Raw genomic sequence first — 27,869 nt, 5'->3', positions numbered from 1 at the left:
GAGGAGGAGAAAGAAACCCAATTAAGACAGTAAGTGTGTATTTGTGTGAGCCTCTGTGTTTGTATGTATGCATTTGTATTTGCGGGTGTCTGTGTCTATGTGTGCATTTGTGAGTGTGTTATTCTGTGTTGATGTGTGTGTCTTTGTACACATGTGTGCATTTATATACTTCCGTGTGTGCGTGTGTGTGTGTGTGTGTGTGTGTGTGAGACTGTGTTATGAATGAAGATGAGAATCTTTCCATATGCTTGAGAAATTTACATTTCAGCTCTGGAAAAATGTAGATTTTGCTCACTTTTTTTCAGTTTATCCAACACTCATAGGACTTTTTATACATTCACAGTACACATTGATACACACTGATGATATGAGTATTAAATGTTTCATCCTAGTTCGTCTCTGTAAAATGCTAAAATAACCTCAGAGTAAAAAATAAGTCTGCTGCATTTCTTACACTTAAACGTCTGGTCTAGTTGGGGACTATGTTACTTTTTGTGTTCATCCCTACAGCTCATAGCAAAAGGCCCAGTACCATCATCTGCGTAATTTGCTTCCGAGTTTGCTGTGGAAGCATCTCAACGCCTAACGCCGCGGTCTTTTGCCCAGCCTGGATTAGTAATTCACAAGAAACAGAAGTCGATTTCTCAGACTTCCAGAGGCTGGAAGTCCAAGAAAGAGAAGTCAAGAGGATCCATTGTGTAAGGGGGGCTGCTGTCCACTCCGAGCGTGGCGCCGTGTTGCTGTGTCCCGCGTCTTTCTGAGAGGATGAATGGTACATGGACCATTCTCTATGGCCCTTACCCCACTCACATGGGAGGGCCATCATGACCAGACTACACGTTAAAGGGCTCACCTCTTAGAACTAACACTTTGGCGACGCCCAAACTGGAAAGAAGAACGCTTTACAGAAGATGCAGGCCTGGACCTTTAATTCGGGATCTCCGGGACATTAAAAGTGTAGTGTGGAGCCAAGTGAGGTGACCGATGTCTGTGAGTACCCCTAGTTAGAGCCTGACGCTGGTTAATCATGAGTTTGAGATTGGTATAGGCAATGTGCAGAATATCGCCAGAAGGAAGGGAGGGAGGGAGGGAGGGAGGGAGGGAGGGAGGAAGGGAGGGAGGAAGGGAGGAGACAGAAAACTGAGGGTGGTGTGTTCGTTCTTATCCTCTCTTGAAATCAGATTGGCCTCAAACCCAGGTCCACCAAATATGTCAGAACACCTTTCTCTATATTATTTTCAAATATAAATCAAAGGGAGAAGGAATGTGTTCTCCATTCTCAGCAGACTCCCACCTGCTCCTGTCAACGTTCCCACCATTAGTTCTGTACCGTACTCACGTGGGATACTCAAAGCACATTCAACCCTGCTAAAGGAACACTTAATGAGACAGGCTGCAGGTATGTGACTTCAACAAAGACACTTGACCTCATGAACTGAGCGAGAGGTGGCTTCAGATGGACCTTTGGAAGTAATTTCACCTTTCTTTTTGAATTCTTCCATCAGCATGATAAGGATTAAATGATTCAGTCTATAGGAGAAACTTACATAAGCAGGCCCGGCCGCAAAACTGGCGCATGCGCGCTGATACTTTCTCCGGAGCCAACCTAGAATCTGCCTGCACAGCTAGAGACTGCTGACGCATACTAGGCGATGGAGCGAGCCCTGAGAGAGACAGCACCATATCTGGGTACTAGGGAGCCAATGAGATGCTGGGAGGTATGTATAAAGGTTTGCCCAGTGCCTGCAATAAACATCTGCTTTTGTTACTTGCCTGACTGACAAAGCCTGAGTCATTTACCCCCAAGGGTCTTTCTTGGTTGGAGTGGCAAGCAGCAGCGTAAAGTCTACGTAAAACGCTGAGTACAATACCTGACGTGATAGGAACCTGGAAGGTTATAAAACTAAGAATTATTATAAAAGTTGAGTACACACTCTTTCCTTTCCTGGAAATGAAAGGTTAGGACCAAATGCTGACAAAGTTCGCGCATGCTCAGAGAGTCACCTTGCCTGAGGAGCAGAGCTAGCTGTTGTATAATTTAACTCACATTTTAGGGACACCGGTGTCATTCTCCAAGGCTCACTCTTTGACAAGTGACACCGGAACTTTACCCAGACAAAGCTTTCTTCACTCAAGTTGAATACTGACCCATGAGCATCTGTACTGGGAAGAAAACGCAAAGACCGCTGGGTCAAGGCCCCGGTGCCATTCTTCTTGTCCAGAAGCTGAGAAGAAAAGGGGTAAAACTATCAAAAGCATGTCAAACATTTCTGCTAGCACACATATGATTTCATTTCTACATTGTCAGGAGAAATAAAACCCTTAGGATTGTATATGCTGAGAACACCGTGGACAGACCCACCCTGTGCCTGAGGCACCTGTTTTTCAGGGACCCCTCCCATACAGTTTTCTTCCAACATTTGTATTCAGACAGGAAACAGTGATGTTCTTAGAGTAGGTACTGTGGTCCTGACAGGCAGGAACTCTTTTATAGCACCTGAGGAAGAACTTATCTGAACTTGTTTTCATGGAACTCCAGTGGTCTCCAACCCCACATTCCATTATTTTAGCATAGGTGTTTTTAGCATAGGTGTAGAAACTTGGACGCTTTTGTGTAAGGTATTATTGGTCATCTGGGGTTAGGGTCCAAATACCCGTGTAAGACATAACCGATTCAACTCCCAGTGTTTGAAGCTGAAGAAATCAGCTTTGAGTTTTTGAGTTTTATCCTTGAATTTCTTCAGCAGGGTCAAATCGATTATGAGGGAGGAAAATGTCTTTTGAAGCTGCTTTGGACTGAGGCTGTGGGAGCACCAAAGGGCCCTAACTGGCATCGCCAGTCTGATATAGGCTGTAAAGCCAATACTTAAATTTGAGGAGAGGGTGTGACTATTGCAAGGGGTCAAAAAGTCCAAACAGTGACATCATTTAGAGATAGGTGTTGGTGTTGATGGTCGTGGTTGATATCCCTCAAATAATTCCCTCTGTAGCTCAAGGGCCTGCAGGCTGAAAGATACCAATCATGCCAGAAGGTCACATCGTGAGCAAGAGCTGAAATCGCAAACCGGAGTTAAACAAGAAAGCAATCAAAACCGATCTTCCAGTTACCCAGGAGTTGTCCAACTAGGAGGTCTGTCCAATTCTGGAAGAAACAAGTCTAATTAGCCACTGAAGGAGTCAGGGACGGAAAATACAGTGAGGAACAAGGAATATTACTAGATAGATAAGAGGGACAAACCATCATTATGTCTGTCCAAACAGTGATTTAAAAACAACAACAACAACAACAAAAACAAAACAGCATCCTGCGATGAAGGAGTTGTATTCCTTAGTGAAGAATTCCAGAAGGCAAGAGAGCCCACTCTGCCATAGAAGCAGAGGCTTTGTCCTAGTTTCACTCAGATGCCCATATAGGGGAGGAAGGACTCAAGAAAGATGGTGGTGCCAGAAGCTGGGGTGGGGGGGGGGGGAGGCGCATCTTCGTGGTGGTGCCAGAATTAGGGGGAGGTTTAATCCTCCAAGGCTGTAAGAGGACTTTAGAGATGTGCGTTGTTTTTCTTTTTCTTTTTCTTTCTTTCTTTTTTTTTTTTTCAGAGCTGGGGACAGAACCCAGGGCCTTGCGGTTGCTAGGCAAGTGCTCTACCACTGAGCTAAATCCCCAACCCCCTGTTTTTCTTTTTCTTAAAGATCGTATCTGTTTTCATTGCATGTGTCTGAGGAATTTGGCTGCAGGTAAGTGGGTGTACCACGGGAATGCCTGGTCCTCACAGAGATCAGGAGAAGGTACCTGATCTCCTGGAGTTACAGACGGTTGTGAGCCACCATACAATGCTAAGAACCAGGCCGGGCTCTTCCTCAAGAGCGGCCATCTCTCCAGATCCCCAGGGATATGTTTTAAAGTTGAGTCACATTAGGGAGTGCAAGCCAAAGGTCCATTGTGGATGGACCCATGTGTGATGGACATTTTTTAATGGAGGAGACATTAAACAGAGTAGGATTTTTCTATTTACTCATGGCCAGACAAACTAGCTTTGACAGAAAAATAGAACATTTTGAAAAAAAAAACAAACAAACAACAACAAAAAAAAAAACTTTAGCGCACCGAAGAAAGGATTTGCTTAGTGGGGCTCAGTAAAGGTGAATGTAACTGTTGCCAGCGCATCTCTTGTTAATCCCAGCATCAGGAACTATGGGCTATCGATAAGACCTGGCAATGTCCTTTAAAAATGGCTAATGCTGGGCTGAATGGGGTCAGGAGGACTGACTCCTCTAGAGACAGTCTTGGAGATTCACGAAGGTCTCCTTTGCTCATTTGATTTTCTATCATCTGAATGGCTAGGAATTCTGCAGACCATCCGAGTTTCCTTAGAAGTATGGAGACCACACCCACGCATGCACGCAGGCACGCAGGCACGCAGGCACGCACGCACCTATTTCTCCTCATTGAAGAATGTGAAAGAACTCATTAACAGTCCAAACCCTGGTGTATCCATGGCCTCCCTAATGAGGAAGACAGATAAACTGCCATCCTTGCAGGGGTCTTTTTAGAGTCCTGTTGTTCCGTGGGCTCTGCCTTCCCTGGAGGGCAAGGCTAAATGTGGGCTGCTCTTTTTCGCTCCTTTTGTCACTGACTTAGTCTTTCAGGTTTTCATGGTTCAACACCCAGAAGGACAGCGTTATCAGACTTGAAAAGGAAAGGATGGATTTGGATTTTTATTTCTGTTTGATGTTTAGACAACACTTAGACAGAAGCAAATTTGGAAATGAATTGTGGAAGGGTGGGTGGAGCCTAAAATTCAGAACGGAGACAGAGAGAATGAGAATAGGTGACAAGGAAGGACAGAAGGTAGGCAAAGGGACACGGGTCATGAAAGAGTATATAAAGCTATTTCCCTCTAGTTCAACTCCATCAAAACTCAGAGTCTAGCCTTTATCCCCACCTTAAACCTGAGAAGTAAGAAGAGTTGCAAATGGCTATCCCACTCCCCCATCCACCAAAGGGGATGGAATTCTGGAAGATGCTCTTGGTTCAGGAAAGCCCTACACCAGCTGCAGTGACAAGGTTGGTGGGGTCAGACTTGGCCCCAAATTTTACAGAACAAGCAGGATTTCTTAAAGTTCTAAATAATTTTAAAGCAACATTTCTTTTCATCAGCTAAAGGAAGTTTTTGCAGGACACTCGAGAATTACTATATTTAAATATTCTATCTTTTGCTACAAAATTTCTTCGCTTTGTATTTTTTCCTCCTGTTTCTTTCCTTTTTCCTTACTCCTCTATAATATATTAAGAAATATTACTTCTCTAGACCGTGATATATTAAGAAATCTTATTTTTAAGGCCCGCGTGATGGCTCAGTGTATAAAAGTGTTTGCTACCCAGTGATGTAAATCTGGGGACCAAAATTTGACCTCTGATATCCAAATGAGGGTGGAAGAAGAGAATCCTACAAAATTGTCCTCTGACCGCCACTATATGCCCTGGCTCACATGTCCACCCCCACTGACTAGAAATGAAATGTCTAAAGAGAATATTATTTTAAAATTAGAAAAAAAAGCAAATAATGTGGTGTAAAGGGATCAAAAGATATCAGCAGGGAGTTCAGAGAAGGTGAAGCTCGCACATATAATAATAATAATAATAATAATAATAATAATAATAATAATAATAATACTGCCTGGGGCTGGAGAGATGTCTTGAGGGTTGAGAGCACTTAACTTCTCTTGCACAGGACTGGATTTAGGTTCCCAGTATACACAGGGCAGCTCACTACCATCTATAACTCCAAGTCCAGGAGACCCAAAACCCTCTACTGGCTTCTCTGTGCACCAGGCACATGCAATACACAAGCATACATGTAGACAAAGCACTAATAAAATAAATAATTCTTTTTAAGAAAAAAGACACCCAACCTCAATCAGTAAAGTGAGACATTTCTCAGTTTATGTCTGCTAAAGAAAACCTTGGTAAAGATGTGGAGAGACAACTCCTGCTGTTGTTTTTGGCCATGAAAAACAATTTTATGATATCTGGTATAGCAAAATGCAACATGCAATATGACTTACTGTGTGTCTGTATATACATACACTTAACATTTAAAACATCTAGTACTACTTAATAACCTCCTTAATCAGAGAGTTAAACAACAGGGCATGAACAGTTTTCTGTTGTTAAACAAGGAAGCTTATTATTAAAAAGCCTCTAGCTCGGGGCCCTAACCCCTGCTTCATCTGCACCGTGAGGGCCTCAGTCCATCCGGGGATCACAGGTATTTGCATACATTGTAACAAGGACACGCTACAGCCCACACCCTGTGAACACTTTATTCTCAACATCCTCGCCCTCAGTATTGCATATAGAAAGAGAGCTCTATAGGGCTCAGTTCTCCTAGGTCTCAAGACTTCAGGGGCCAGAAAGAAAGCAGGAACTTGGGAAAGAACCAGAACAAAGGAAGTTTAAGGGTGTGTGTTTATTACAACCAGACAAGTGAGAGATCTCCAGCAAGCTCCAGGGATCTCCAGTGCTGGGGTTACAGGCACAGGCGACCATACCAGATTCGAAACAAAAACAGGTGTGCTAGAGATCCAACTGGCTCTTACTCATTGAGCCATCTCTCCAGGCCCCTTATTCCATTTCTAAAATCTATGCTGGGACTGTTAAACCATTTTTCTATGCATGGTTTTTATTGTTGTTGTTTGAGTTGGGGTTTTGTTTTGTTTTGTTTTTGTTTTTGAGTTTTTTCTAATTAGGAGTAAAGCTATTATAAACAATCTTTCATTGGAGACCTTTCATTTATTCTCCTTGAAAAAATAGCTAAGAGTAGAATTCCTGCATCACAGGTGTGAATTGAAATTCCCCAGGAAAAACGCAATGCTTTTAACTTACTGTTAAATGTTCTACAAGGCCTTAATTGTTCTATCAGTGAACTGTCGGCTGCTGTTTAAAGTCACCAAGAAGTTGGTTTTGTAAGCAAGATGTCTTCCACTTCAGACCCAAACATATGTATATCTAGTGTCCTCCAAAATCTCCTTTCCTGGGTTTCTTCTCCCTCACTCTCCCATATGTTACTTGGGGCAACCTGAGTCTGTGGACTCAAGTCCCAGTCACACATGGCTCAGATAAACTCATATACCTTTTGAAATGAGTGTTGTGAACACTTTGCCAACAGGGAGAACTGTTTGCTCCAGTTCTGGGGAAAATGGCCTGCATCAATTTTAAAAACTCCATTGGCAGGATAGACTGGTTAGAGCTTTGTAACTGTGGGAAGCTCTGACCCTCATTCATTTTGCCCAATATCAAATGGGAGTTCTTTGTATTCTTACCAATATGTGAGACAACTAAGTTCTCATTTTCCTGTGTCTGCTACGTGTATGTGTGTAACACACACACACACACACACACACACACACACACACACCACTTTCCCCACAAACTCTTTTGGACTTTTGTATATTTCCTTTCTGAAAGGTTGGTTCACTATTTGATTGATAGACAGAGTCGAGGCACCATGGAAACCCTCTTTTCCAGATGATACAGTGCCTGGCCTTTTTTATAAAGGTTTACCTACATCGAGCCATATTTCAAAAGCAATTATATGTTTACAACTGGCATTACCAGGGTTTGGGGGAGATTTTTCTAGTGAAATTTCCATGAAAGAGCTCCTCTTCTGCCGTGCCTCTGGCCTGGGACACCGAAGCGTCTCTTGTCATATGTCTTGGATAACATGCTTCCGTCTGTACGTGAGCTGAGGAACAAGTGCTTGGCTGTGGTTACCCTTGTGGTAACTTCAGCCGCCGTCCCAGCAGGAGACCTGCAGAGTCCCAACAATTTGTCCTGCTCTATTTCCTTCGAAGGAAGGCTCTGCCTGCCGCCTCCTGCCCTATAAAGCAACCGTCAATTCTTTTTCTGGAGCCTGTGGAGAAAAAAATCAACAAACAAATGAATAAATCAACAGGAAGCCGAGCCTGAGAACAACTCATCACTGTAATAACTGCCGTGTGTGGGCGGCAAAGCGGTTTATAACACGGCTCCACGTGTATAATTTGTTTTTATCTTCAAAACAAAGTCCCCAGGCATCATTATCATCTGCATTTTACAGGGGCAGAAAATTAAGGCTCAGGGAGGTTCGGGGAGCTGTGCATGGTCATCATTGTTCCTCCTGAGGAAGGAGGAAGGAGGAAGGAGGTCTGTGGCTGGTATGCACGGAAAACAACATGGCCGACACAGTGATGTGACTGAAGGATGAGATGCCAGGATCCTTATAACCCCGAAGGGGACCAACGTAGGCTAGCTCAGGACACAGAGGCAGCTCTCCAAGTGTGCTCCGGGGCGTAACTTGTGACTCTGCTTCCATGACTTCTGATCAGCGTCTACTTGGGACATGATTTATGTTCGATTTGTTTGTTTCTAGAAACAGGGTCTCATGTAGCCCAGGCTGACCTCAGACTTTCCATGTACCCAAAGATGTTCTTGAATTTCTGATCCTCCTGCCTTCGCTTCTTAGATGTCAGAGTTATAGACAAAACCAGCTATATAAACAATTCCATAAATCCCTTCTTTCTTACTTGCAAATTCACGGCCTTTTAAAATAGTACTGTCATATATCTATGATGTATATGATGTATATGTATATTATGTATATGTAATCCTAATACAACCTACTCATTCTGTCTTAGTCAGGGTTCCTATTCCTGCACAAAACATCATGACCAAGAAGCAAGTTGGGGAGGAAAGGGTTTATTCAGCTTACACCTCCACATCGCTGTTCATCGCCAAAGGAAGTCAGGGCTGGAACTCACACAGGGCAGGAACCTGGAGGCAGGAGCTGATGCAGAGGCCATGGAGGGATGTTACTTACTGGCTTGCTTTCCCTGGCTTGCTCAGCTTGCTTTCTTATAGAACCCAGGACCACCAGCCCAGGGATGGCACCACCCACAATGGGCCCTCCCCACTTGATCACTAACTGAGAAAATGCCTTACAGCTGGATCTCATGGAGGCTCTTCCTCAAGAGAGGCTCCTTTCTCTGTGATAACTCCAGCTGTCAAGTTGACACACAGAACCAGCCATGGTCTGAATAATGTCACTTGTATGCATGCTTTCAGGGCCCACCATTTGGCGCTGGATAACCAGTTGATGCTCTCTTCCCGGGAGAAGACTTTCCCCCACCCTGAGCACCATCCCTTTGCCACCTTTTGTTTACGTGTGGGGTTGAGGCCATCCACCTTAGTAGGTCCTTGTTCAGCTCATGTTTATGCAGTCATCCTGGTGAGACTTTATGGATATAGCTTCTGACATTCCCAGGAGACGATCTCACAGTAAACTCCCTGATCCTCTGGCTCTAAAACCCATCCACCCACTACCACAATGTTTCCCCAGCCTTAGGTGTGGTGTGGGTCTTGTAGATGGCATCCGTTGGGACTGGGCTCCACAACCCAGCACTGGCTGTGGTTTTCTGTAATGGTCTTTGTATGTCGAAAAGAGGGTTCCTTGGTGAGGGGTGGGACAAGTACTTAGAGATGATGTTGGTTTAGTAAAGCGATGGTCGTAGGTTCTCCTTCGAGGTCCATGCCTTCGCCAGCCCAGAGCGGCCATACTTGTTAATCTCAGTCTATCCAAGCACTCACTAGGCCTGGCCCTGCTTCACCTCTGAGATCAGATGATGTTGGACGTGTGGAGGGTGGTCTGGCCATAGACGAGACTTTTTCATTGCAGCTCTCCCATGGTAGAGCTTGCAAGGGCCACTCTGGGGTAATAGGGGGGAGCCTCCAAGCAAAGCTGCAAGAGAGGCTTTGAATATGGTTCTGGCTTTTGTCTTGAACGTTCATACAGATTTCACATTCTTCCCCATCACAAAGATGTTTGCATTTTATTATAGAAATAATGGCCTTTGCCACATGCATGCCATCCCCAGTCTTTGGTGTCAGGATCCCTGAGAGAGTTGACTCATTCCCCACTTGGAAAAATCAGACTTCATCAAGGCACTGCATCTCCTGCCTTTTAAAAAAAAATCTCGGGGTGGAGAGATGGCTCAGAGGTTAAGAGCACTGACTGCTCTTCCTGAGGTCCTGAGTTCAAATCCCAGCAACCACATGGTGGCTCACAGCCATCTGTAATGGGATCCGGTGCCCTCTTCTGATGTATCTGAAGACAGCTACAGGGTACTTAAATAAATAAATAAATAAATAAATATTTTTAAAAAATCTCAACTGTGCCTTAAAATGTTATCACTTTACATCTCTGTTGGCCATCCGTGATGCGATGCGATATGACTAACCTCGGAGAAACAGGACATGGGGCTAGGAAGCTGGGCAGGTGCAAGAAGAGAAGATCTAGTTGACTTCTACCTGAGCATCACTGCATTGGTGCCTCAGTGGCTCCTCTAAGCTGTATCCTCTCTACCACCTGGCTTCCGACTGTGAGCAGTAGTAGCATCCAGGACTGACAGTTCTGATGGAAAACATCCTGACTCTCGATGTAATGCATTTGTCAGTGTTCCCGTTGGTGTGGGGAATTCCCAGTGAAGTCTTGACATGTGCATGGTTAAGCATTTGAGAAGCAGTGTTTCTTTCTGCCAATGGCCTAGACAGACAGACAGGAAATCTGGATTTAAGGCTGAGACCAGCAGTCGAGGCATCAAAGAGCACGTCTCGAGATACCAGTGGTTCTTAACCGTCCTAATGCCACGACCCTCATGCTGTGGTGACCCTCCCCCCATAAAATTATTTTTGTTGCTACTTCATAACTGTAACTTTGCTATTGGTATAGACCTTAATGTAACGATCTGGGTTTTCTGATGGTCTTAGGTGACACCTGTGAAGGGTCACGGCCCACAGGTTGATGAGTACTTCTCTATACCACCCTTCTCCATACGAAAATGGTAAATATTGGGGTCCTCAATTTAAATCCTGGTCTTCCACATTATGAAAGACTTCTACTATTGGTCAGTCCCAAGATAGAGGAGAAAATACGCTTTGAAAGTCGCCCCCAAACACACGATGACTTAGCTGTCACTAAGGTTAGGATGAGAATCGAGATGCTGCCAGTGTTTCCGTGAACAGTGACAAAGGCTGAGTCACAGACCTAATCTCTATCAAACCCCTCGCTGGACATCCCTTGTTTGGACATCTGCCCCCCTTTGTAAGCAAGGTGAGTTTGACCTGCAGAGTTGTGCTCGAAGGGCATCTGCTCCTGTCCAGCCTTTTCACTCTGCGCACTGAAGAAAAATGAGGCCTGGACCAGTTGGTTGGCTGGCGTGTGGCACAACTAAGATGCCTGGACAGAGCAGCTCCTGTCATGCCCCTGCCTCTGATGAGACTGGCCGAGGAATCAGCTTTGTGGAAAACGCCTTTTTCTTCCTCAGCCTCTTTCTGAGGCCAGTTAGATGCTGGGGCTACTGGAATCCCCACTACTCAGGGCAGCCCTCAAATATATCAAGACTCCTCAGAGGCTGCCACAGATTGATATACTGACGAGTCTCAGGAACCGGCAATTTGGTTTGCATAGCAAAGATGTTGCGTGTGCATTTTCCATTTCTATTTGGGGAAGCCTGAAGGACTTGTGGAGATTGTGTTGGGTGCTGAGGTCCCCTTAAGTCCCTTCTGGGGATAGTCACTCTTGCCATCCTTGGAAAGTGACAGAGAATCAGTCTGTGGGTTTCTTTCATAAATATCAAGATATTGTTAAGATCCTCATGTGTCAGAAGCTAGCCATCCTCTGTGTTAGGAGGGAATTGCATTGAAGTCATGGGGTACAGCACCCCTGCCATGCCCACTGCTCAAACCCAGTACATATTACCCAAATCATTGCAGAGAAAACCGAGCCCAGTGGATTCAACCCATTCACATCACTCTGTGCCTTAGAACTCAAGCACCACCCAGAGACACCAGTGTGACTCTCCGTGGCTGGCATTATTCCTGCGGACCACACTCGGGGGCTTCGTGCCCAGACTGCTGTTAACGGCTGCTCTTCAGGGTCATTCGTGTAGAGACGGATTCTTCTGCTGTTGTGGGAAAACATTGATTATGGAGTCTCAGGGACCCGGGTTCCAATCCTGACTCTGCCCACTGTCGCTGCTCCATCTTGGATAAGCCGGTTAGCTTTTCCGAGTCCCGGTTTCCTTATCTCCAAAATAATAGCACCCACCCACACGGCTACTGGACTGTGGAACACTGTAAATACAGAGGAGTCTGGCATTTGAAGACTGTCCAATAAAATTTCTTCTCCCCCCATCTCAGTTTGAGCAAAGCAGAATGATTCACACTTGAAAACAATAAATCACAAGGCTTATGGACATTGTGGTCTTTATGCCTAGAAGGATTCACAGTGTCACTTCTGGAAGTGGGAAGAGAAAATGAGTGGGCTTCGTGCTCAATAGAATTCTAAGAATGCTGGCAATTTGCAGGAGCATCGAGGGACAGCATGAGCCCCCACCTGGTTTCACCTTTAAATTCTTTCTCTTCTTACTTCTTCCCTGAACTCTCATGTCGTATTTGTCCTGAAAGCTTCCCATTGGTTGCCCAATTCATTCCTGACCAACACTTGGGCAGGCCCCAAACCCAGTGCCTCAGTGTGACCTGTAGGGTGACATTGTTGCCGGTAATAACCTCCATGTTTCTAAAGGCTGCCTCAGGGCAGCTAGTCTTGTGCAGAACCCCTTATTAATGAGCAGCCCTGCCTGCAGTGTTGACAGTGGAGATAGAGCAGGCCCTCCATGACTCATCTCCCTGAGACCCAAGGCAGGAATCGGGGACTCTCCTGTCGGCCCAAAGCATCCCAGCCTGGCCTTTCTGGATGCACCTGCTCTACAATACAGCACACAGGGCAGACGTGGATGCCCTGAGATAGAGACCCGTTCCATGTGGGCAACTTCTCCCAGGCTCTGCCATGTCCCTAGGAAGCCTTAGTGCCATTTAGCTCAGTGCCTTTTCCTGTAGTCTTAAAAACATTTCTCATATATGGAGGGGTCCGGGCTAGACTTCTCCCTCCATTCTGGGAAATGTGCTTTGCCTAGTGTAAGAATGTTCTTTCATTTCCTGTATGTGTCTCTTATAAGCGTGTGTGTGTGTGTGTGTGTGTGTGTGTGTGTGTGTGATATTGTCTTGTTGGAGATATATTTACCGCCCCCCCCCCAGCAAAATCCTTTTCGCCTGTTTCCTTAGAAAGTTTTGGGAAAGACAGAGCTAGAGACAGTAGAGTCAGTCAGCAGAGAGCTGAGCATGTGAACAAGAACTCCCAGCGCATAGGTAAGATGCTGCGCACAACGGCACGCATGCGTACTCCTAATGCTTGGGAGGCGGAGACGAGTACCCCTGGACAGCTACTATTGGTTAGTTAATGAACTTCAGGATCAGTAGGAGACCCCATCTCAGAAAATAATGTAGAAGGTGAGAATGGAGGACACCAATACTGACTCGTGGCCTCTCCACACACACGCATGTGCATGCACACACAAGAAGTAATGGGGGCAACAGACATTCAGATTGCTACTCCCTGCTTTTGTGTTTCTCCTCTACCACAGACAGCTACCCTGTTAGAGGTGAACCTGGATCCCAGAGGCAGGATCATCTGTCACAGTTGAGAGATATGCTGGCGGCAGGATTGTACGACATCTTTGCATGGGAATCCTAACGCTACTGGAATGAGTAAATTAGCTTTTCAGGTGAATTGTCTATTCAGAAGCGAGCTAGTATCTCTTGTTTATTTCTCCCTTCTAGGCTAATTATCAGCATCTTTTACTCAAATTCAGAAGACGTATGCCTAGTGCTATTTTAGGTTTCCAGGAACAATCCACTGGATAGATGCCTCCAGTGCAACCCTGGGGTTCGTTAGATTCATTAATTCGCTGTAGTCAATAAACGCTTTGAAGTCCTTTTATTAAAGGAGCCACCTAAATCCAAAGTACTACTATAATCAGGTCTAATGAGGTCAATGCTTTAAACAGAGGCCCTTTAAACCCTATATAAAGCTTCTCTGCCAATCACTGGTACAGGACAAAAGTAGAGGAGGCAGGTGAGTCTAGGTCCTGGTGTTTAAAAGCTTCCTTCCCAGTGGCGGAGCCACACTGAGGTCTGCTCAGTTGAACGAAGCCAGAGGCCCAGCCAGCCTCCGCCTGATGGAGCCTCCGACTGTCACACCTCTGCTCTAGGACATGTATTAAAGGCCATCCCTGTGCGAAATCTTAATCTACAGGTGGCTGCCGCTAAAGGTGTCTCCAAAGACTTCTCTGGGAGACTGCAGGGGAGGTGAGTGGTTGCTCCCCTTGCGTCTTGTGAAACACTGAGCACGCTTCAGAAAGGAAACAGGGGGGAAGAGCCCTTCTGAGAAGAGACAGAATACAGCAACCCTCGGCTCAGTGTATGTGGGGCAGGAAGACGTGATGTCGGATTGAAATCTACTGGGCGTCACACTGTCAAGAGTATGCGAAAGGCATGGCGTGCTTCAGGCTGCAGGGATGTTGTTTCAGGAGTCACACTGTGTGTTCTAAGGGCAGGCACAGTGTGCTGAAGGCTAAAGGGGTGTTCAGGAGTCACACTGGTGGAGTGTGCTAAGGGCAGCTATGCTTGGGACTGCAGGGCCGCTGTCGAGGAGCTGGGAAACAGACACTATATTGGAAATGATTCTGAGCTTTTCGATGTATTGTTTAAATGACAGGGACTTCCTGTTAAGAAACCTTCAAGTTTTAAAATTAATGTGTTTCTATTTCCATCCAGAACAGGTCCTGAAGGGTAAGAGTGACAGCCATGGTACCCTCGGTGGTGTTCTGGGGACTTATTGCTCTCATTGGTAAGTAGCAATTTTCCCTTATTCTCAGGGTGTCTGCTTTCTAGCATGTCAGAAGGAACAGAGAGTGACTGGCTTAGCTATTAACAGACTGAGTAGTTGTTTGCTTCTGTGTGTGTGTGTGTCTGTCTGTCTGTCTGTGATGTATGTACAGGTGTGTGTGTATGTGTGTGTGTGTGTCTGTGATGTATGTACAGGTGTGTGTGTGTGTCTGTGATGTATGTACAGGTGTGTGTGTGTGTGTCTGTGATGTATGTACAGGTGTGTGTGTGTGTGTGTCTGTGATGTATGTACAGGTGTGTGTGTGTGTCTGTGATGTATGTACAGGTGTGTGTGTGTGTGTCTGTGATGTATGTACAGGTGTGTGTGTGTGTGTCTGTGATGTATGTACAGGTGTGTGTGTGTGTGTGTGTGTGTGTGTGTGTGTGCATGCACAAGGGCATGTACACACAGGGAGAGGTCAGAATTGACATCATTCCTCCATCATTCGCTACCTTGTTTCTTTAAGACAAGGTGTCTCACTGGAACTGGACGTTCTGATTGGTAGGCTGGCTGTCACACTAGTTCAATGAACATAGCAATCAAACCCACTTCCCCATCCCTGACCAACTGCATTTTTTAAAAATTTTTTTCCAAGACAGGGTTTCTCTATGTAGCCCTGGCTGTACTGAATCTCACTCTGTAGACCAAGCTGGCCTCAAACCCACTGGTCTGCCTGCCTCTGCCTCCTGCTTGCTGGAGTTAAAGGTGTGCGCCACCACTGCCCAGCCCAACTGCTCGTTTTTTAAGAGCGTCTTCTGCTTGCTAAGTGCACAAAGGAGGTATTAGCAGGGATTTAAAATAATTAAATACTAATTAGCCTATGTAGTTTCTGACAGTGCACCCATTTGACTGAGTTTCTTAGAAAGAGGAGTGTGGAACAGTGCGAGAGGTAAGACATGAAGAGAAAATCCTCGCTGCTAGGGAGTGGATGAGAGGCTTTACATGTAGAATGAAAATCCATTAGCGTGGGGATTTAGAAGGAAGAAGTCACATCCGTATAGCATGGTCAGACCTGAAAGACTTTGGGGGAGGTCAAGAAATGAGGAAGTGGCTGCTGGAGGGAAGGAATGACTTAGCAGGAGCTCTCTGGTCAGATGCCAGGGAAATGTCCAGGGTGGAGTGATCTAGTCGGTGAGGCCAGAAAAGAAGATTCCTTTTCATTTTTCTAACAATTATTTTATTTTATGGGCATGGTGATTTGCCTGCGTGTATATGTCTGTGCACCATGTGTGTGCCTGTGTGGGGCAGAGGAGGGCATTGGATACCTTAAAACTGCAAGATGGTTGTGAACCACTATGCGGGAGCTAGGAATTGAGCCCTTGTCCTGGATAAGGTTAGTGGAACAGTAAGGAAGGGATGAAGAAGAAGAAAGGAGAAGAGGAGGAGGAGGAAGAGGAGAAAGAGGAGGAAGAGAAGGAAGATGAAGAAGAGGAGAAAGGAGAAGAGGAAGGAGAAGGATAAGAGGAGGAGGAGGAAGAGAAAGAAGAGAAGGAAGTGTAAGGAGAAGAAGAGGAGAAGGAGGAGGAAGAAGGTGAAGAAGAGAAAAAAGAGAAGAGGAGGAAGAGGAGGAAGAGGAAGCGATGAGCTAGGTGTGGTGGCTCATCTCTGTAATCTCAGCACTCAGGCTGATGCAGAATTACCACAAGTTCGATATTAGCCTTGACTTCATAGTGAATATCAGGTTAGTCTGTGTTAGGGAGTGATACTTTTTCTCAAAATAAAAATAGATACATAGAAAATAATGGAAGAGATCGTGGAAACAGCAGCCTAGGAAAGATGAAGACCCTCTGCAAACAGTGTTCCAGTTGTCATGATAGATTGGAAAGGAAGTACTTTAAAAGTCTTCTAAACTCGTAAATGAGAGCCCAAGCTAAGAGCAATAATTTGCAGCTACCTGAGGTCAAAAGCAGAACAGCATGTTGGTAAATTTTCACTCATTTCTAATTGCCAGCTAAGAGCAGAGTTGTGCAGCCAGTGAATTAATGACAAGCCCCTGTGCTATCTGTGTGCAAGCGAAGGATGACAAATTTTAAAAGACTTGTGCGTCGATGACACTGGCATGAGCAGTAGAGGGTCTGTGGTCGATTGCAGGTCCTTAAAGCTATAGTCCTCAAACAGGCATGACAGTCAGCTGAGGAGGCTACTGAAGAGCAGGCTCGTTGGCATTGGGGATAATATTTCTGACTCAGTAGACCTGGTATGGGAGCCCAGAGGGCAAGCATTTTTAGTAAGTAGCTCAGGCTGCGTTGATGGTTGTGGGCTGTGCCTACACAGTGAGCTGCTCCTCTATGAATGGACAGTGAGCCTGTCAATCTCTTCATAGCAAAGGAAGGTACTAGGGGCCAAGGAGTGAAATGTGAGGATGATTCTTTTTCATATAGGCAAATAAAAAAGGCTCTCTGGCAAAGCGATTTTTTTGTGTGTGTGCCAAGGATTGAGACTTGGCTCGTGCTGAACACACACTCGATTCCTGTTATAACCCCCACTCGCTTTCATAAAGTTACTTTTGGAAAAACATTAAGGCATATATTTTATAAACAATATATATACATGTACATATATACATATACACATATACATACAAATAAATATATGTGTATGTGTGTGGTTTTTCCAGACAGGGTTTCTTTGTGTGGCCAATACTGCTGCCTGTAGCCAAGGCTTCAAATACACTTCATAGCCAAAGATGACCTTGAACCGGTCCTCCCATTTTCACCTACTGACTGCATAGATTGCTGGTGTTACCAGTCCTCTCAGTTTATGCCTTGTTGGTGATAAAACCCAGGGCTTCAGGCAAGTTAGGCAAGCACTCTACCAACTGAGCTGACTTACCAGGTCTAAAACTTCCTTTAGCTGGAGAAAATTTCAAACCGACGAGACAGAGAATTGTATAGTAAGCTTTGACCAACCCTGACCAGCCTTAACAGCTTAAAACCTTTGCCACTTTTATCTAGCCCCTGGTGCCTACCTTGCTTTACTCTGCCCGTGTGCACATGCGCATAGCTATGTGTATGTGGCGTGTATATGTTTGACTGAAGTCTTTTAGAGCAAATCTAAAACATCAAAACCTTTTGCCTAGGGCTGGAGAGATGGCTCAGTGGTTAAGAGCCCTGGTTGTTCTTCAAGAGGTCCCAGGTCAGACTCTCAGCATCACACGGTGGCTCACAACTGTCTAACTCCAGTTTCAAGGGATCCAACGCCCTCTTCTGGCCTTCGTGGTGCACAGACTTACAGGCAGGCAAAACGCCCATACACAGAAAGTAAAATAAACTAAAAAGGACAAACAAAACTTTTCACCAGCAAAATGTAAGACCATCTCCAGCAGAAGATGTGGCTCCTCCCTGTCACACACATTTTTGGGGGGGGGTCCCGAGCCAGGAATCGGCCATTTTCTGTACCTGGACCTTCTTAGAAGAGAGTGGTACTCAGAGACCACAGAGACCACAGTTTGGGAGCGAGGAATGCTTCACTTGGTGCTGGCGTTCCCTTCAGATCTTTGAAATAGCAAAAACTAGAGAATGAACATCTTTCTTTCAAGAGAATATCAATTTCATATTCACATAGATATTTTAAATTCATAGTTGAGAACACAAAAGCTTTACATTGGTTCTAGACTTGTACCTATGCAGTGTTGCATATATTTTTTCTAATAGTACATATGTTATCATTTGTGAAGACTATCAAGATAACCAGCAGTGAGCCTTTGAATATAATTTATGATCACACAATATATTCATATAACACACATATATGTCCTATGATGCACTGGATATATTTACATTGACATAAGCGCATCTGAAATAATTGTATCTTATGTGTTAGTCTCCCGATTTTGTATAGTGTTGGGTTTGCTTGTCTCTTGATAATTCCTCTTTCCTAGTCAATTTCATTTTTAAACTATAGCAGTATCTGCGTGCCTCCAGAGTAAAAAAAAAAAAAAAACTACCTACAAACTACCTAAAAAAAGTCTACTTGCGGGGCTGGGGATTTAGCTCAGTGGTAGAGCGCTTACCTAGGAAGCACAAGGCCCTGGGTTCGGTCCCCAGCTCCGAAAAAAAGAACCAAAAAAAAAAGTCTACTTGCAAATTAATGTTTATCCCCATCTACCGTCAAATGATGAGACTGAAACTGTGAGTTATTTGTTAGGCTCTGGGCTATTATTGGGGAGTTACCCCTAATCTAGTTCTCGAACACTAGACTGGCTACTTCCCCAAGCACTTACTGTTTGAGTCTTCCTGGGTTACTTCTGCTCCAGGGATCTGGTGCTCACGGGAGGCATTTGCTCTGGCACCTGCTGCTGGTCCATCGTGACTAATGGAGACCTCCTGTTCTGTCTTCTTCTTCCTCTCTCTCTCTCTCTCTCTCTCTCTCTCTCTCTCTCTCTCTCTCCTTCTCCTTGTGGTCCCTACTATGACCCCCCAGTCTGATAACTCATATTCCACCCCTCTCTATTCCCCTCAGTAATTGGCTGTTGCCAGTTTTATTTAACCTTTTTTTTTTTAAATTGGGGAGTAAGGTTTGTATAACAAGGACTGGCATACTGGGAATTTGCTCATTTTGTGGCAACCAGATCTTGGGGTACAGAATTAAGCATATGAATATAAGCAGATTCAGACCAACCCCCAACACCTAGTGTCTAGCCCTGTTCCTCTCCCTAACAATTCTCATTGTTCTTTGGTTCATCTTTGTATTGTTTCTTTGAAAATATAAATATAATGGGATCGCATATGAACATACAATCCCATCACATGATGGGCTATTTCCATGCCCAGAAGCACTTGTGTCAGAAGGTGCTCTAGAACCTTCTCTGAGTCTTGCGCTGGGCGGACACACACACACACACACACACACACACACACACACACACACGAAACCTGTATGCACCAATTTTCATACACATTCCCATGGTGCTCTGGAATATGTCCAGAGGATAAAAGAAAGTTTGCGATCAAAATGGGAAAGGGTCATTTTTGCTTTGTCTGATCAATCCTTGGTAGAAAAAGTGTTGGGCAGGATAAGTTAAGGTCTCTACTGTTACACAGTGTGTGTGTGTGTGTGTGTGTGTGTGTGTGTGTGTGTGTGTGTGAGAGAGAGAGAGAGAGAGAGAGAGAGAGAGAGAGAGAGAGAGAAGTCAAGTAATTTTCTCACGTATAATCATTCTGCCTTCCAGGCACTGCCAGGGGCTCATATCCTGGGTTCACTCACTCCACAAACCCTCATGTGCACTCTCGTCTATACCATGGCTGCTACGGAGATGTCATGACCATGGAGACTTTTGGGGCTCCCTGTGACATAAACAATCTGATGAATTGTGGTAAATACAAAATGGAGCAGGGTCCTACCCATCCCCATCTCCATTGTCATTTGCAGAGTTTTCTTAGGAGGTAATTAGTTTTGAAAAGGTGCCAACATCATAATAACAATAACAACCACGAATCAAAATTAAAAGGTAAAAATCAAGCTGGGAGTGGTGGTGTACATCCTAAGGCAGAAGAAAGGATTTTATCAGTGATTCTCAACCTGTGGGTCCCAACCCATTTTGGGGGATGGGGGTCATTTACAGGGGTCACAAATCAGATATTTACATTATGATTTGTAACAGTAGCAAAACTACAGTTATGAAGTAGCAACAAGATACTTTTATGGTTGGGGGTCATCACAGCATGAGAAACTGTATTAAAGGTCACAGCATTAGGCAGATTGAGAACCACTGCTCTATATTTTGAATTCTAGTTCAGCAAGGGCTATACTGTGAGACCCTGCCCTGCCCCCCCCCAAAAAGTCCTAGCTAACCTAACAAACTACTTCTTTTATTTCCTGATTCTTTCTTTCTTTGGGGGGGGGCAACAATATATTTGATTTCAAATTTTACACATTTATTTATTTATTTAGCTCAGAAATATATATAATTTATTTTAAAAGAGAAGAGAAAATGTCTCTAGCATATTCATCTTGTACCTCAAGGTCTTTAAAAAAACATTTTAATTGGATTTTTTAATTTACATTTCAAATGTTATCCCCTTTCCCAGTTTCCTGTCCATAAGCCCCCTATCCCCTCCCCCTCCCCCTTCTTCTATGAGGGTGCTCCCCTACCCATCTACCCACCCCTTCCCGCCTCCCTGCCCTGACAGTGGGGGCGGGGGGGGGCAGCCTTGGCAAGACCAAGCGTTTCTCTTCTCATTTGTGCCCGTCAAGGCCATCCTCTGCTACATATGCAGCTGGAGCCATGGGTCTGTCCATGTGTAGTTTTTGGGTAGTGGTTTAGTCTGTTTGTTGATATTGTTGTTCTTTTTTTTTTTTTTTTTTGGAGCTGGGGACCGAACCCAGGGCTTTGCTCTTCCTAGGCAAGCGCTCTACCACTGAGCTAAATCCCCAACCCCGATATTGTTGTTCTTATGGGGTTGCAAACCCCTTCAGTTCCTTCAAACCTTTCTCTAACTCCTCCAATGGGGACCCCGTTTTCAGTTCAATGGTTGGCTGCGATCATTAGCCTCTGTATTTCTCAGGATCTGGCAGAGCCTCTCAGGAGACAGCTCTATCAAGCTCCTGTCAGCATGTACTTCCTGGCATCAGCAATATTGTCTGGGTTTGGTGGCTGTATGTTTATGGGTTCCTGATTCTTTCTAAACCATGCCTGGATGTGTTGATTTTGGCAAAAGAATTCAAAGGTTCAATTCTGGCTTTGCTGTGCTCAGTTCACGGTGCAGCATGAGTATTCTAAGCAGGCAGAGCCTCTCATTCTTGACACTTCTCTCCTTTGCAATCCCATGCTAAGCCTTCCTCGTGCAAGGTCATGTATGAATCCGTGTTCTCAGTGCACAGACCACAACCTCTGGCACAGAACTAGCTAGTTGCAGAGCCGGATTAAAATCCTGATTCCTAGTCCCCTAGTGCAGCGTCTTGACAGGAAGGAGGACGAGAGAGAGCTGTAGAGGCTCAGGCAGGCGTCAGTGGCTCCTGGGTTTCCGCAGTTGGAATGATTGCCCTGATCTGTGGGCGTGGTTAGAAGCAGAGGCTAAACTAGTAGATCGAGAACCGGACCCCTTCTGCAGCAGAGGAAATTGTTTAATCGTTTCTTTTCTGCCGACATAGGGATCCACGGTTCTGAAATGTTTGCCGAGATGGACTTGAAAGCCATAAAGCCTTACCGGATCCTCATCAAAGAAGTGGGACAGAGGCACTGCATCGACCCAGCCCTCATCGCTGCCATCATCTCCAGGGAAAGCCACGGCGGGGCTGTCCTGCAAAATGGCTGGGACCATAAAGGACAGAGGTTTGGCTTGATGCAGGTAGGGGGCCAGAGACTTTACATTACCCTAACTTCATCTCTCCGAGGTGAAGCTCAGAGTCCATTCCAGGACGGAACACCCAGGTGTCTGGGCACACCTCCCTCTGTGACACCTGTGGCGTTTCATTCTAGACAGCCTTTGGGCATTTCTTTTTTTTTTTTTTTTTTTTCCGGAGCTGGGGACCGAACCCAGGGCCTTGCGCTTGCTAGGCAAGCGCTCTACCACTGAGCTAAATCCCCAACCCGGGCATTTCTTTAAAACCGGTTTCCAGGCCTTTTCTTTGTTTATTTTGAGGCAGCATTCCACTCTGTAGCTCTGGTCAACCAGATACTTTGTAGCCTATGCTGGGCTCCTACCTGTAATACTGGGATCATCTGTACCACCAAGCCTGGCTAGAAACAATATTATATTTGAATTAGCTGCATTTTTTCATCACAAAAACTTATAAATTGGATACTAAGTATTTGTTTTGAAATCTTTTTTTTCTCCCTCTCCTCTCTCTTCCTCTTTCCACCTATCAGAAAGAACATAGTGAGCTTCTCCAAAACAGTTCTCTGACTCTCTTGTCTATGAGAGACAAGACATCAGAATGTAGGCCTTCCTGGATTAAAGGAAAGATGCTACCACTGGTATTTGAACTTGAATACAAGGGGAGAGACCTGGGAACTGCAGAACTGTAGAAACGGCGCCACCTTGCCCAGACACTGACATGGTTGTTTGAATTTTCTAGCTTGATAAAAACATGTACCATCCTATTGGTTCCTGGGACAGCAAGGAACACCTTCTACAGTCTGTTGGGATTCTGACAGAAAGAATTAAGGCACTGAAGAGGAAATTTCCTACCTGGAATGCAGCTCAGCACCTGAAAGGTAGGCCCCACGCCTTGTGCTTTATTTAAATGGGCAAGTAAATGAAATTACTGAAAGTAACCGTGGCCCAGGCCCCCTGGAAGCATCCCCACAGCGCAGGCTCCAAGGCGCTCATCTCAAGAATGGATTAGCAACCTCTGAGTCCTAAATGGCCTCACATTCTTCACCTTCCTGCAAGATGCTGGGCTTCTTCTAATTGTACTTCTGGTCAACTATTAAGCCACTGACCAACACCTTAACAAAATAGTTAAAAACAGTGTTTACATTCTCATAGTTTTTTTTTTTTCCTTCCTGGGCCAACACTACTATTTTTTTTCAAATTGTTTGAATAAACTTTTACTCTGAGAAATTTCAGAGCTTCAGTTAACTCAGAGAAGTCTAAGTAAAAAAAAACAAAAACAAAAAAACAACTCTTTTTGGCTGAACTCAGAGCCCCTCAAGGTCAGCAGCTCCAGCCAGAATTAACTCACTAATCCTACCGACATAGCTCCCCCTTTTGTTTTTTGTTTTTAATTTTTTGTTTGTTTGTTTCTGTTTTGTTTTGGTTTTGGAGACACTGAAACAGCCAGTCATCACAGCCAGAAAAACAGAATTTTCCCCCTTAGATTCACTGGCTTTTTCTTCCTATCCATCATCGGTTTTTCATTTTGCCTTTTATAGGATCATGACTTACATAGTTTCATGGATAATCTCTTTCCGTCCTTTAATAGTCTGAACTCAGAGCAAGGAGTTCTCTGTTAGTATCCCAAGGTCCTCAAAGGCAGGAATGAGTACAGCCAGCCTCAAACACAAGTCCTTTAAATATATCAACAATGACTGCAGATGGACTCTTAGGGTAAAATGGTGCATGCGTACACACAAGCCCTCCTGAGAAATGAACAGGTCTTGGGTAGCTTGTTCTCGGTGAGGGACATTTCTGACACAATAGGTGCTGTAAAAACATGTTGGATGGATGAATTGTTGAATAAATGAGAAAATGTTACAATCTTGTATTAGTTCTGTCAGATCTGGGCTATGTAAAGGGAAAACAGAAACCTTACTACTCTGGACTATTTGCCTGGTGGTATTGGAAGCTCGGGTCTTATTTCTGCTGACTTAGATTGGAATCTAAACCCCATGTGTTTCCTTTCAGGTGGTCTGACTGCTTTTAAGTCGGGGATGGAAACTATTGTCACTCCTGCAGACATAGAAGGCGACTTAGTGGATGACATCATTGCCCGTGCCAAATTCTATAAAAGACATGGCTTCTAGGTAGAGAGAGTTACATTGGTGAGGCACTCAGCTAGTCTCTCTTTCAAGGTTTAACATTAGCCCATTTCACTCAATAGGAGCAAAGAAATGGTTAAAATTATGAAAGAAAGTTCATCTCCGAAGTTTTCAATCAAAGCTAGCTAAAGAAAGGAAGGAAGAGAGGTGAGGACATCCAACCGTTCAGTTGCTTGAACAACTGAATACGTGCAAGGCCCCAGGTCCCATCTTTATCACAAAGAAAACACCCTGACTTCTCGTATGGTTCCTAGGAAACCTACATAGACATACATATAACTTGTGGTCAGTATAAATATCATAGCATACGGCATGTGCATGGTCTAGCTGTAGCCCATGATTCTAATGATCACCTAAACTCTGCCAGAATTACTAACCAGAAGTCCCTTTTGCAGTATCTACCCCAATTGCTAGGACTCTGCTCATGAGATGTGTCTGTCTCAGAGGCCAGATCCACCCTGGGGCAATAGACAGAGCAGGGACACGGGTGCTGGCTGTGGCTTTTGGTTGCCTGGTGGGGAGAAGACGTGATAACCTGTTGGATTATGAAGCTTTCGGCATCTGTGCCAAGTGGCTCCTGGGCCTTTTGCTTTTGTTGGGGGATATTTGGTGGATATTTTCTGCCTGTTTCTTCTCTGAGAAGGAACCAAATTTTTACTCTCCTTCCTTCAGCCACTTTGTAAAGAGTCAGGTAAATCTTTCTCTGCCCTGTGATGGCTCAACCCAGCCTGAGGAAGGGGCCAGATCAGAACTGGGAATCATGGATTTGGAGACAAGGTCTTGCTCTATATCCCAAGATGTCCTCAAACTCATAGAAATCTTCCTGCCTCAGCTTCCTGAATTCTAGTATTACAAGTATGAGTGCCGTATCTATAGCGTAATCAATTCTAGGGATCTGACAAGGCCCCAGCCTTACCAGCTATTAACTATTGTTCCCAACCCTGCATGTGTGCAGACTGAGATATTCTTCAGATGACCACACTGCTCAGGGGTGATTTCTTTTGGGTTTTCCCCTGGAAGCATCAATTTCACCCAACACCAGCCCCTTAGATATCACCATTGTAAAGATAGCTAATGTGTAGGCCAGGTGTGTCCAAACAGTTCACTGCCTTACTCCCCAAAGGTTTCCTCAGGCTCTCGTTCCGACCGACATGCAGAGATGTCCTAGAGGAGGCCACATAGTAAAGGTGCCTTAAATTGGCTCCCTCTGAACCAGACCTGTGACAAGAATGTGGGTACAAGTAGTTATGGGGGGCACAGAAAACACTCTTATAAAGTGGTTCGGTGATATGGAGTGAGAAAATAGCAAAGCACATGTCACCAAGCCACTACCCTAGTTGGCAACAGGACTCAGCCTTGCAGGAAAGCTGTGAGCATTCACCACAGATTTACCTACACAGGGGCAGGACTGGAGTCTGCACAGCACCTCTGAAAGCAACTGGTTGAGGTTCCTACCTGTAGGGAGAGGGTGTCATGTATTGCTAGTCTGATGTGCTAAACAAGCACAAATGTGGAACCCTTGTCTAAATTTCCAAGAGTGAGAAGCTAGGGGGCACAGACAGGAAGACCAAGTGAGAATTCTGAGAGGTCCAGGGGCACGGGAGGTACTGGTAGCATCTACTGTAGGAGGGAGGAACCATCGCTCCAGAGCTTCCTGTTTCTGTCTCTGACTGAATAACACGTTACAAATAGTCTTGAAATACACATCTACTATACCTCCTGGTTCCAGTGCCAGGCTTCTGCAGAATCTGTTAGAATAGCTAACTGGACCCAAGAGAACAATCTCTGTCTCCATCCTCCTTCCACCAGTAGCTCAATGGTCAACTCCTAGGAATCTACTGAGAACAATGCCTATGATGTTAACCCAAAATATGGTACCATTAAATTGTCTCATGTCTTCAGCCGTCTCAATTTCTTTATATCTGGTGCCCGTGTTCCTCTCAGAGATAACGATTGAGTCAGGTCTTTAATTGTAAGCTTTACTTCTCACTCTTAAGATCTTCTGGGGTAAAGAGAAGTGTTATAGGTTAGATCTGGTGTGCCCCCATTGAAAGCCCCCATGTTCAACCCGTGGTCCCAACTTGGCATCAATGGGAAGAAGGGAACCTTTAAGAGATGGAGCCTACTGAGAGGTCTTGTAGCCACAGAGGACACAGCCTGCACTTGAAATATCAAGCCCCAGCCCCTTCCTCTTCCTCCTGTTCATTTCTGCCTGCTCTGCTCTCTCATCCATCCTCTACCAGGACATGCTGCTTTGATAAAGCTGTGTGTGTGTGTGTGTGTGTGTGTGTGTGTGTGTGTGTGTGTGTGTGTGTGTGTGTGTGTTTCGTGCACCAGCTGAATAAATGCCTTAAAACAAAACAAACCGAAACGTCCCCCTGTGCAGCCCAGGCTTGCCCAAGACTCCCAAGTTTTTCCTCAATCTCCCTGTGCAAGTGTGCACCATCATACCTACCATGTGAAAGCCATACCCATTTGTATTTCTTTGTAATCGATGCCCTTAGGATAAATATCATTACCAACTAACAGTTCTTTCCATACAAGGAAACTAGCAAACAGAAGAGGAAGATTTAGTGCCTGGGATCGCTGGGGACCAGCCCCGCTGAGGGCAGGGCCTGGGGCAGAGTGGATGCAAGAGCGGCCAGGGAAGATTCAGAGGTGATGGGGGTGGGAGACACCATTCAGTTTTGTTTCATGAGAGAGGGGGCAGAGAGGAAGCACATGACGGTATGGCTTGACCTACTCTGACAACCTGTGTCTCTCACAGGCTTTACTTATACACAAAATCATTTCCTCGGAAACTATTCACTGATTATCCAGCTTTTCAAGATACATTTTCTTCTAAAGTCTTTCTTGATAAGGCAAGAATATCGGAAGAGGAACACAGCAAGCAAACATCAATTTTATGAGAACTAAAAATTAACATTATGAAGAAATCAATTTTCTTTAAAGTATCTTCTTTCTTACGATGGGTGTCAGAAAGCCTTGCAGTTAGAAAAATATTAGACAGGATGACTATTTGGATTTGATTGATTCAGTTTGGCCCCAAATTAATAGATCAAAAGTTATTTCCCACTACCCGTTGTAGCAAGTGTAGCTTTTAAACAAAGGTTCAATCTCTCTGACCTCTGTTTAATTCTTCCTTTCCTTCCTCTATATTTCTTTTATATTTGACTTTAAGACCACCGTCTTTTGACTCTTAAAATACTGTGTAGCCCCTTGCTTAAGCAAAGGTGGTCTGTTCTTTGTCTATAATATTAGAAAAGTTCTGGTCTGACCAATCTATTTAGGGAGGCAGGCAAGTTCATTGAGGCAAAATGTTTCCCTCTGTGTCTCAATCACAAACCCTTATTTCAATACAATACCCTTGTTTCAATATGATTCAATATGATCCAATACGAATCTTTGTTACAATTCTATAAGGAATAGAAGAACAGCAGGCTTCCTTCCTGCTTACTTCACCCTCAGGAAGGGTACCCAGGCTTGTCATTAATTGAGTGGTCAAAATCCCTTCCTACTCCCACTAGTCCCTTGTTCTGAAGCTGAACACGAAAACCCAGTGATTCGGTTAGTTTGTCAGCTTCTGGAATTCCCCTGAATTTTTCTTCTTTTCCAATTTTTCTCAA

The 27,869-nt window shown here is 44.8% G+C and overlaps 1 protein-coding gene across 1 annotated transcript; it reads left to right on the top strand.

Moving 5' to 3' along the window:
• The first annotated feature begins 13,982 nt into the window (after nucleotides 1–13,982).
• Nucleotides 13,983–26,145, top strand: Lyg2 (lysozyme G2). Its single transcript, XM_087568976.1, has 7 exons — nucleotides 13,983–14,006; nucleotides 14,187–14,239; nucleotides 14,708–14,780; nucleotides 19,990–20,133; nucleotides 21,912–22,108; nucleotides 22,839–22,977; nucleotides 24,110–26,145. The coding sequence occupies exons 3-7, from the start codon at nucleotides 14,738–14,740 to the stop codon at nucleotides 24,226–24,228; spliced, it is 642 nt and encodes a 213-aa protein (XP_087425102.1). The 5' UTR covers nucleotides 13,983–14,006; nucleotides 14,187–14,239; nucleotides 14,708–14,737; the 3' UTR covers nucleotides 24,229–26,145.
• The last annotated feature ends 1,724 nt before the right edge of the window (nucleotides 26,146–27,869 follow it).

This window comes from Rattus norvegicus, chromosome 9 (genome assembly GCF_021556685.1).
Source record: "Rattus norvegicus strain SHRSP/BbbUtx chromosome 9, alternate assembly SHRSP_T2T, whole genome shotgun sequence".
NCBI lineage: Eukaryota > Metazoa > Chordata > Mammalia > Rodentia > Muridae > Rattus > Rattus norvegicus.
Note: the sequence above shows the minus strand (reverse complement) of the source record. Positions and strands in the feature narration are given on the sequence as shown.

What these genes read in the sequence shown, in the direction of transcription:
- Lyg2 (XM_087568976.1), top strand. Translation starts at nt 14,738, where the DNA reads ATGGTACCCTCGGTGGTGTTCTGGGGACTTATTGCTCTCATTG. An exon ending in AAACAATCTGATGAATTGTG is followed by an intron (nt 20,134 to 21,911) that starts GTAAATACAAAA and finishes CTGCCGACATAG; the next exon opens with GGATCCACGGTTCTGAAATG. An exon ending in TGCAGCTCAGCACCTGAAAG is followed by an intron (nt 22,978 to 24,109) that starts GTAGGCCCCACG and finishes GTTTCCTTTCAG; the next exon opens with GTGGTCTGACTGCTTTTAAG.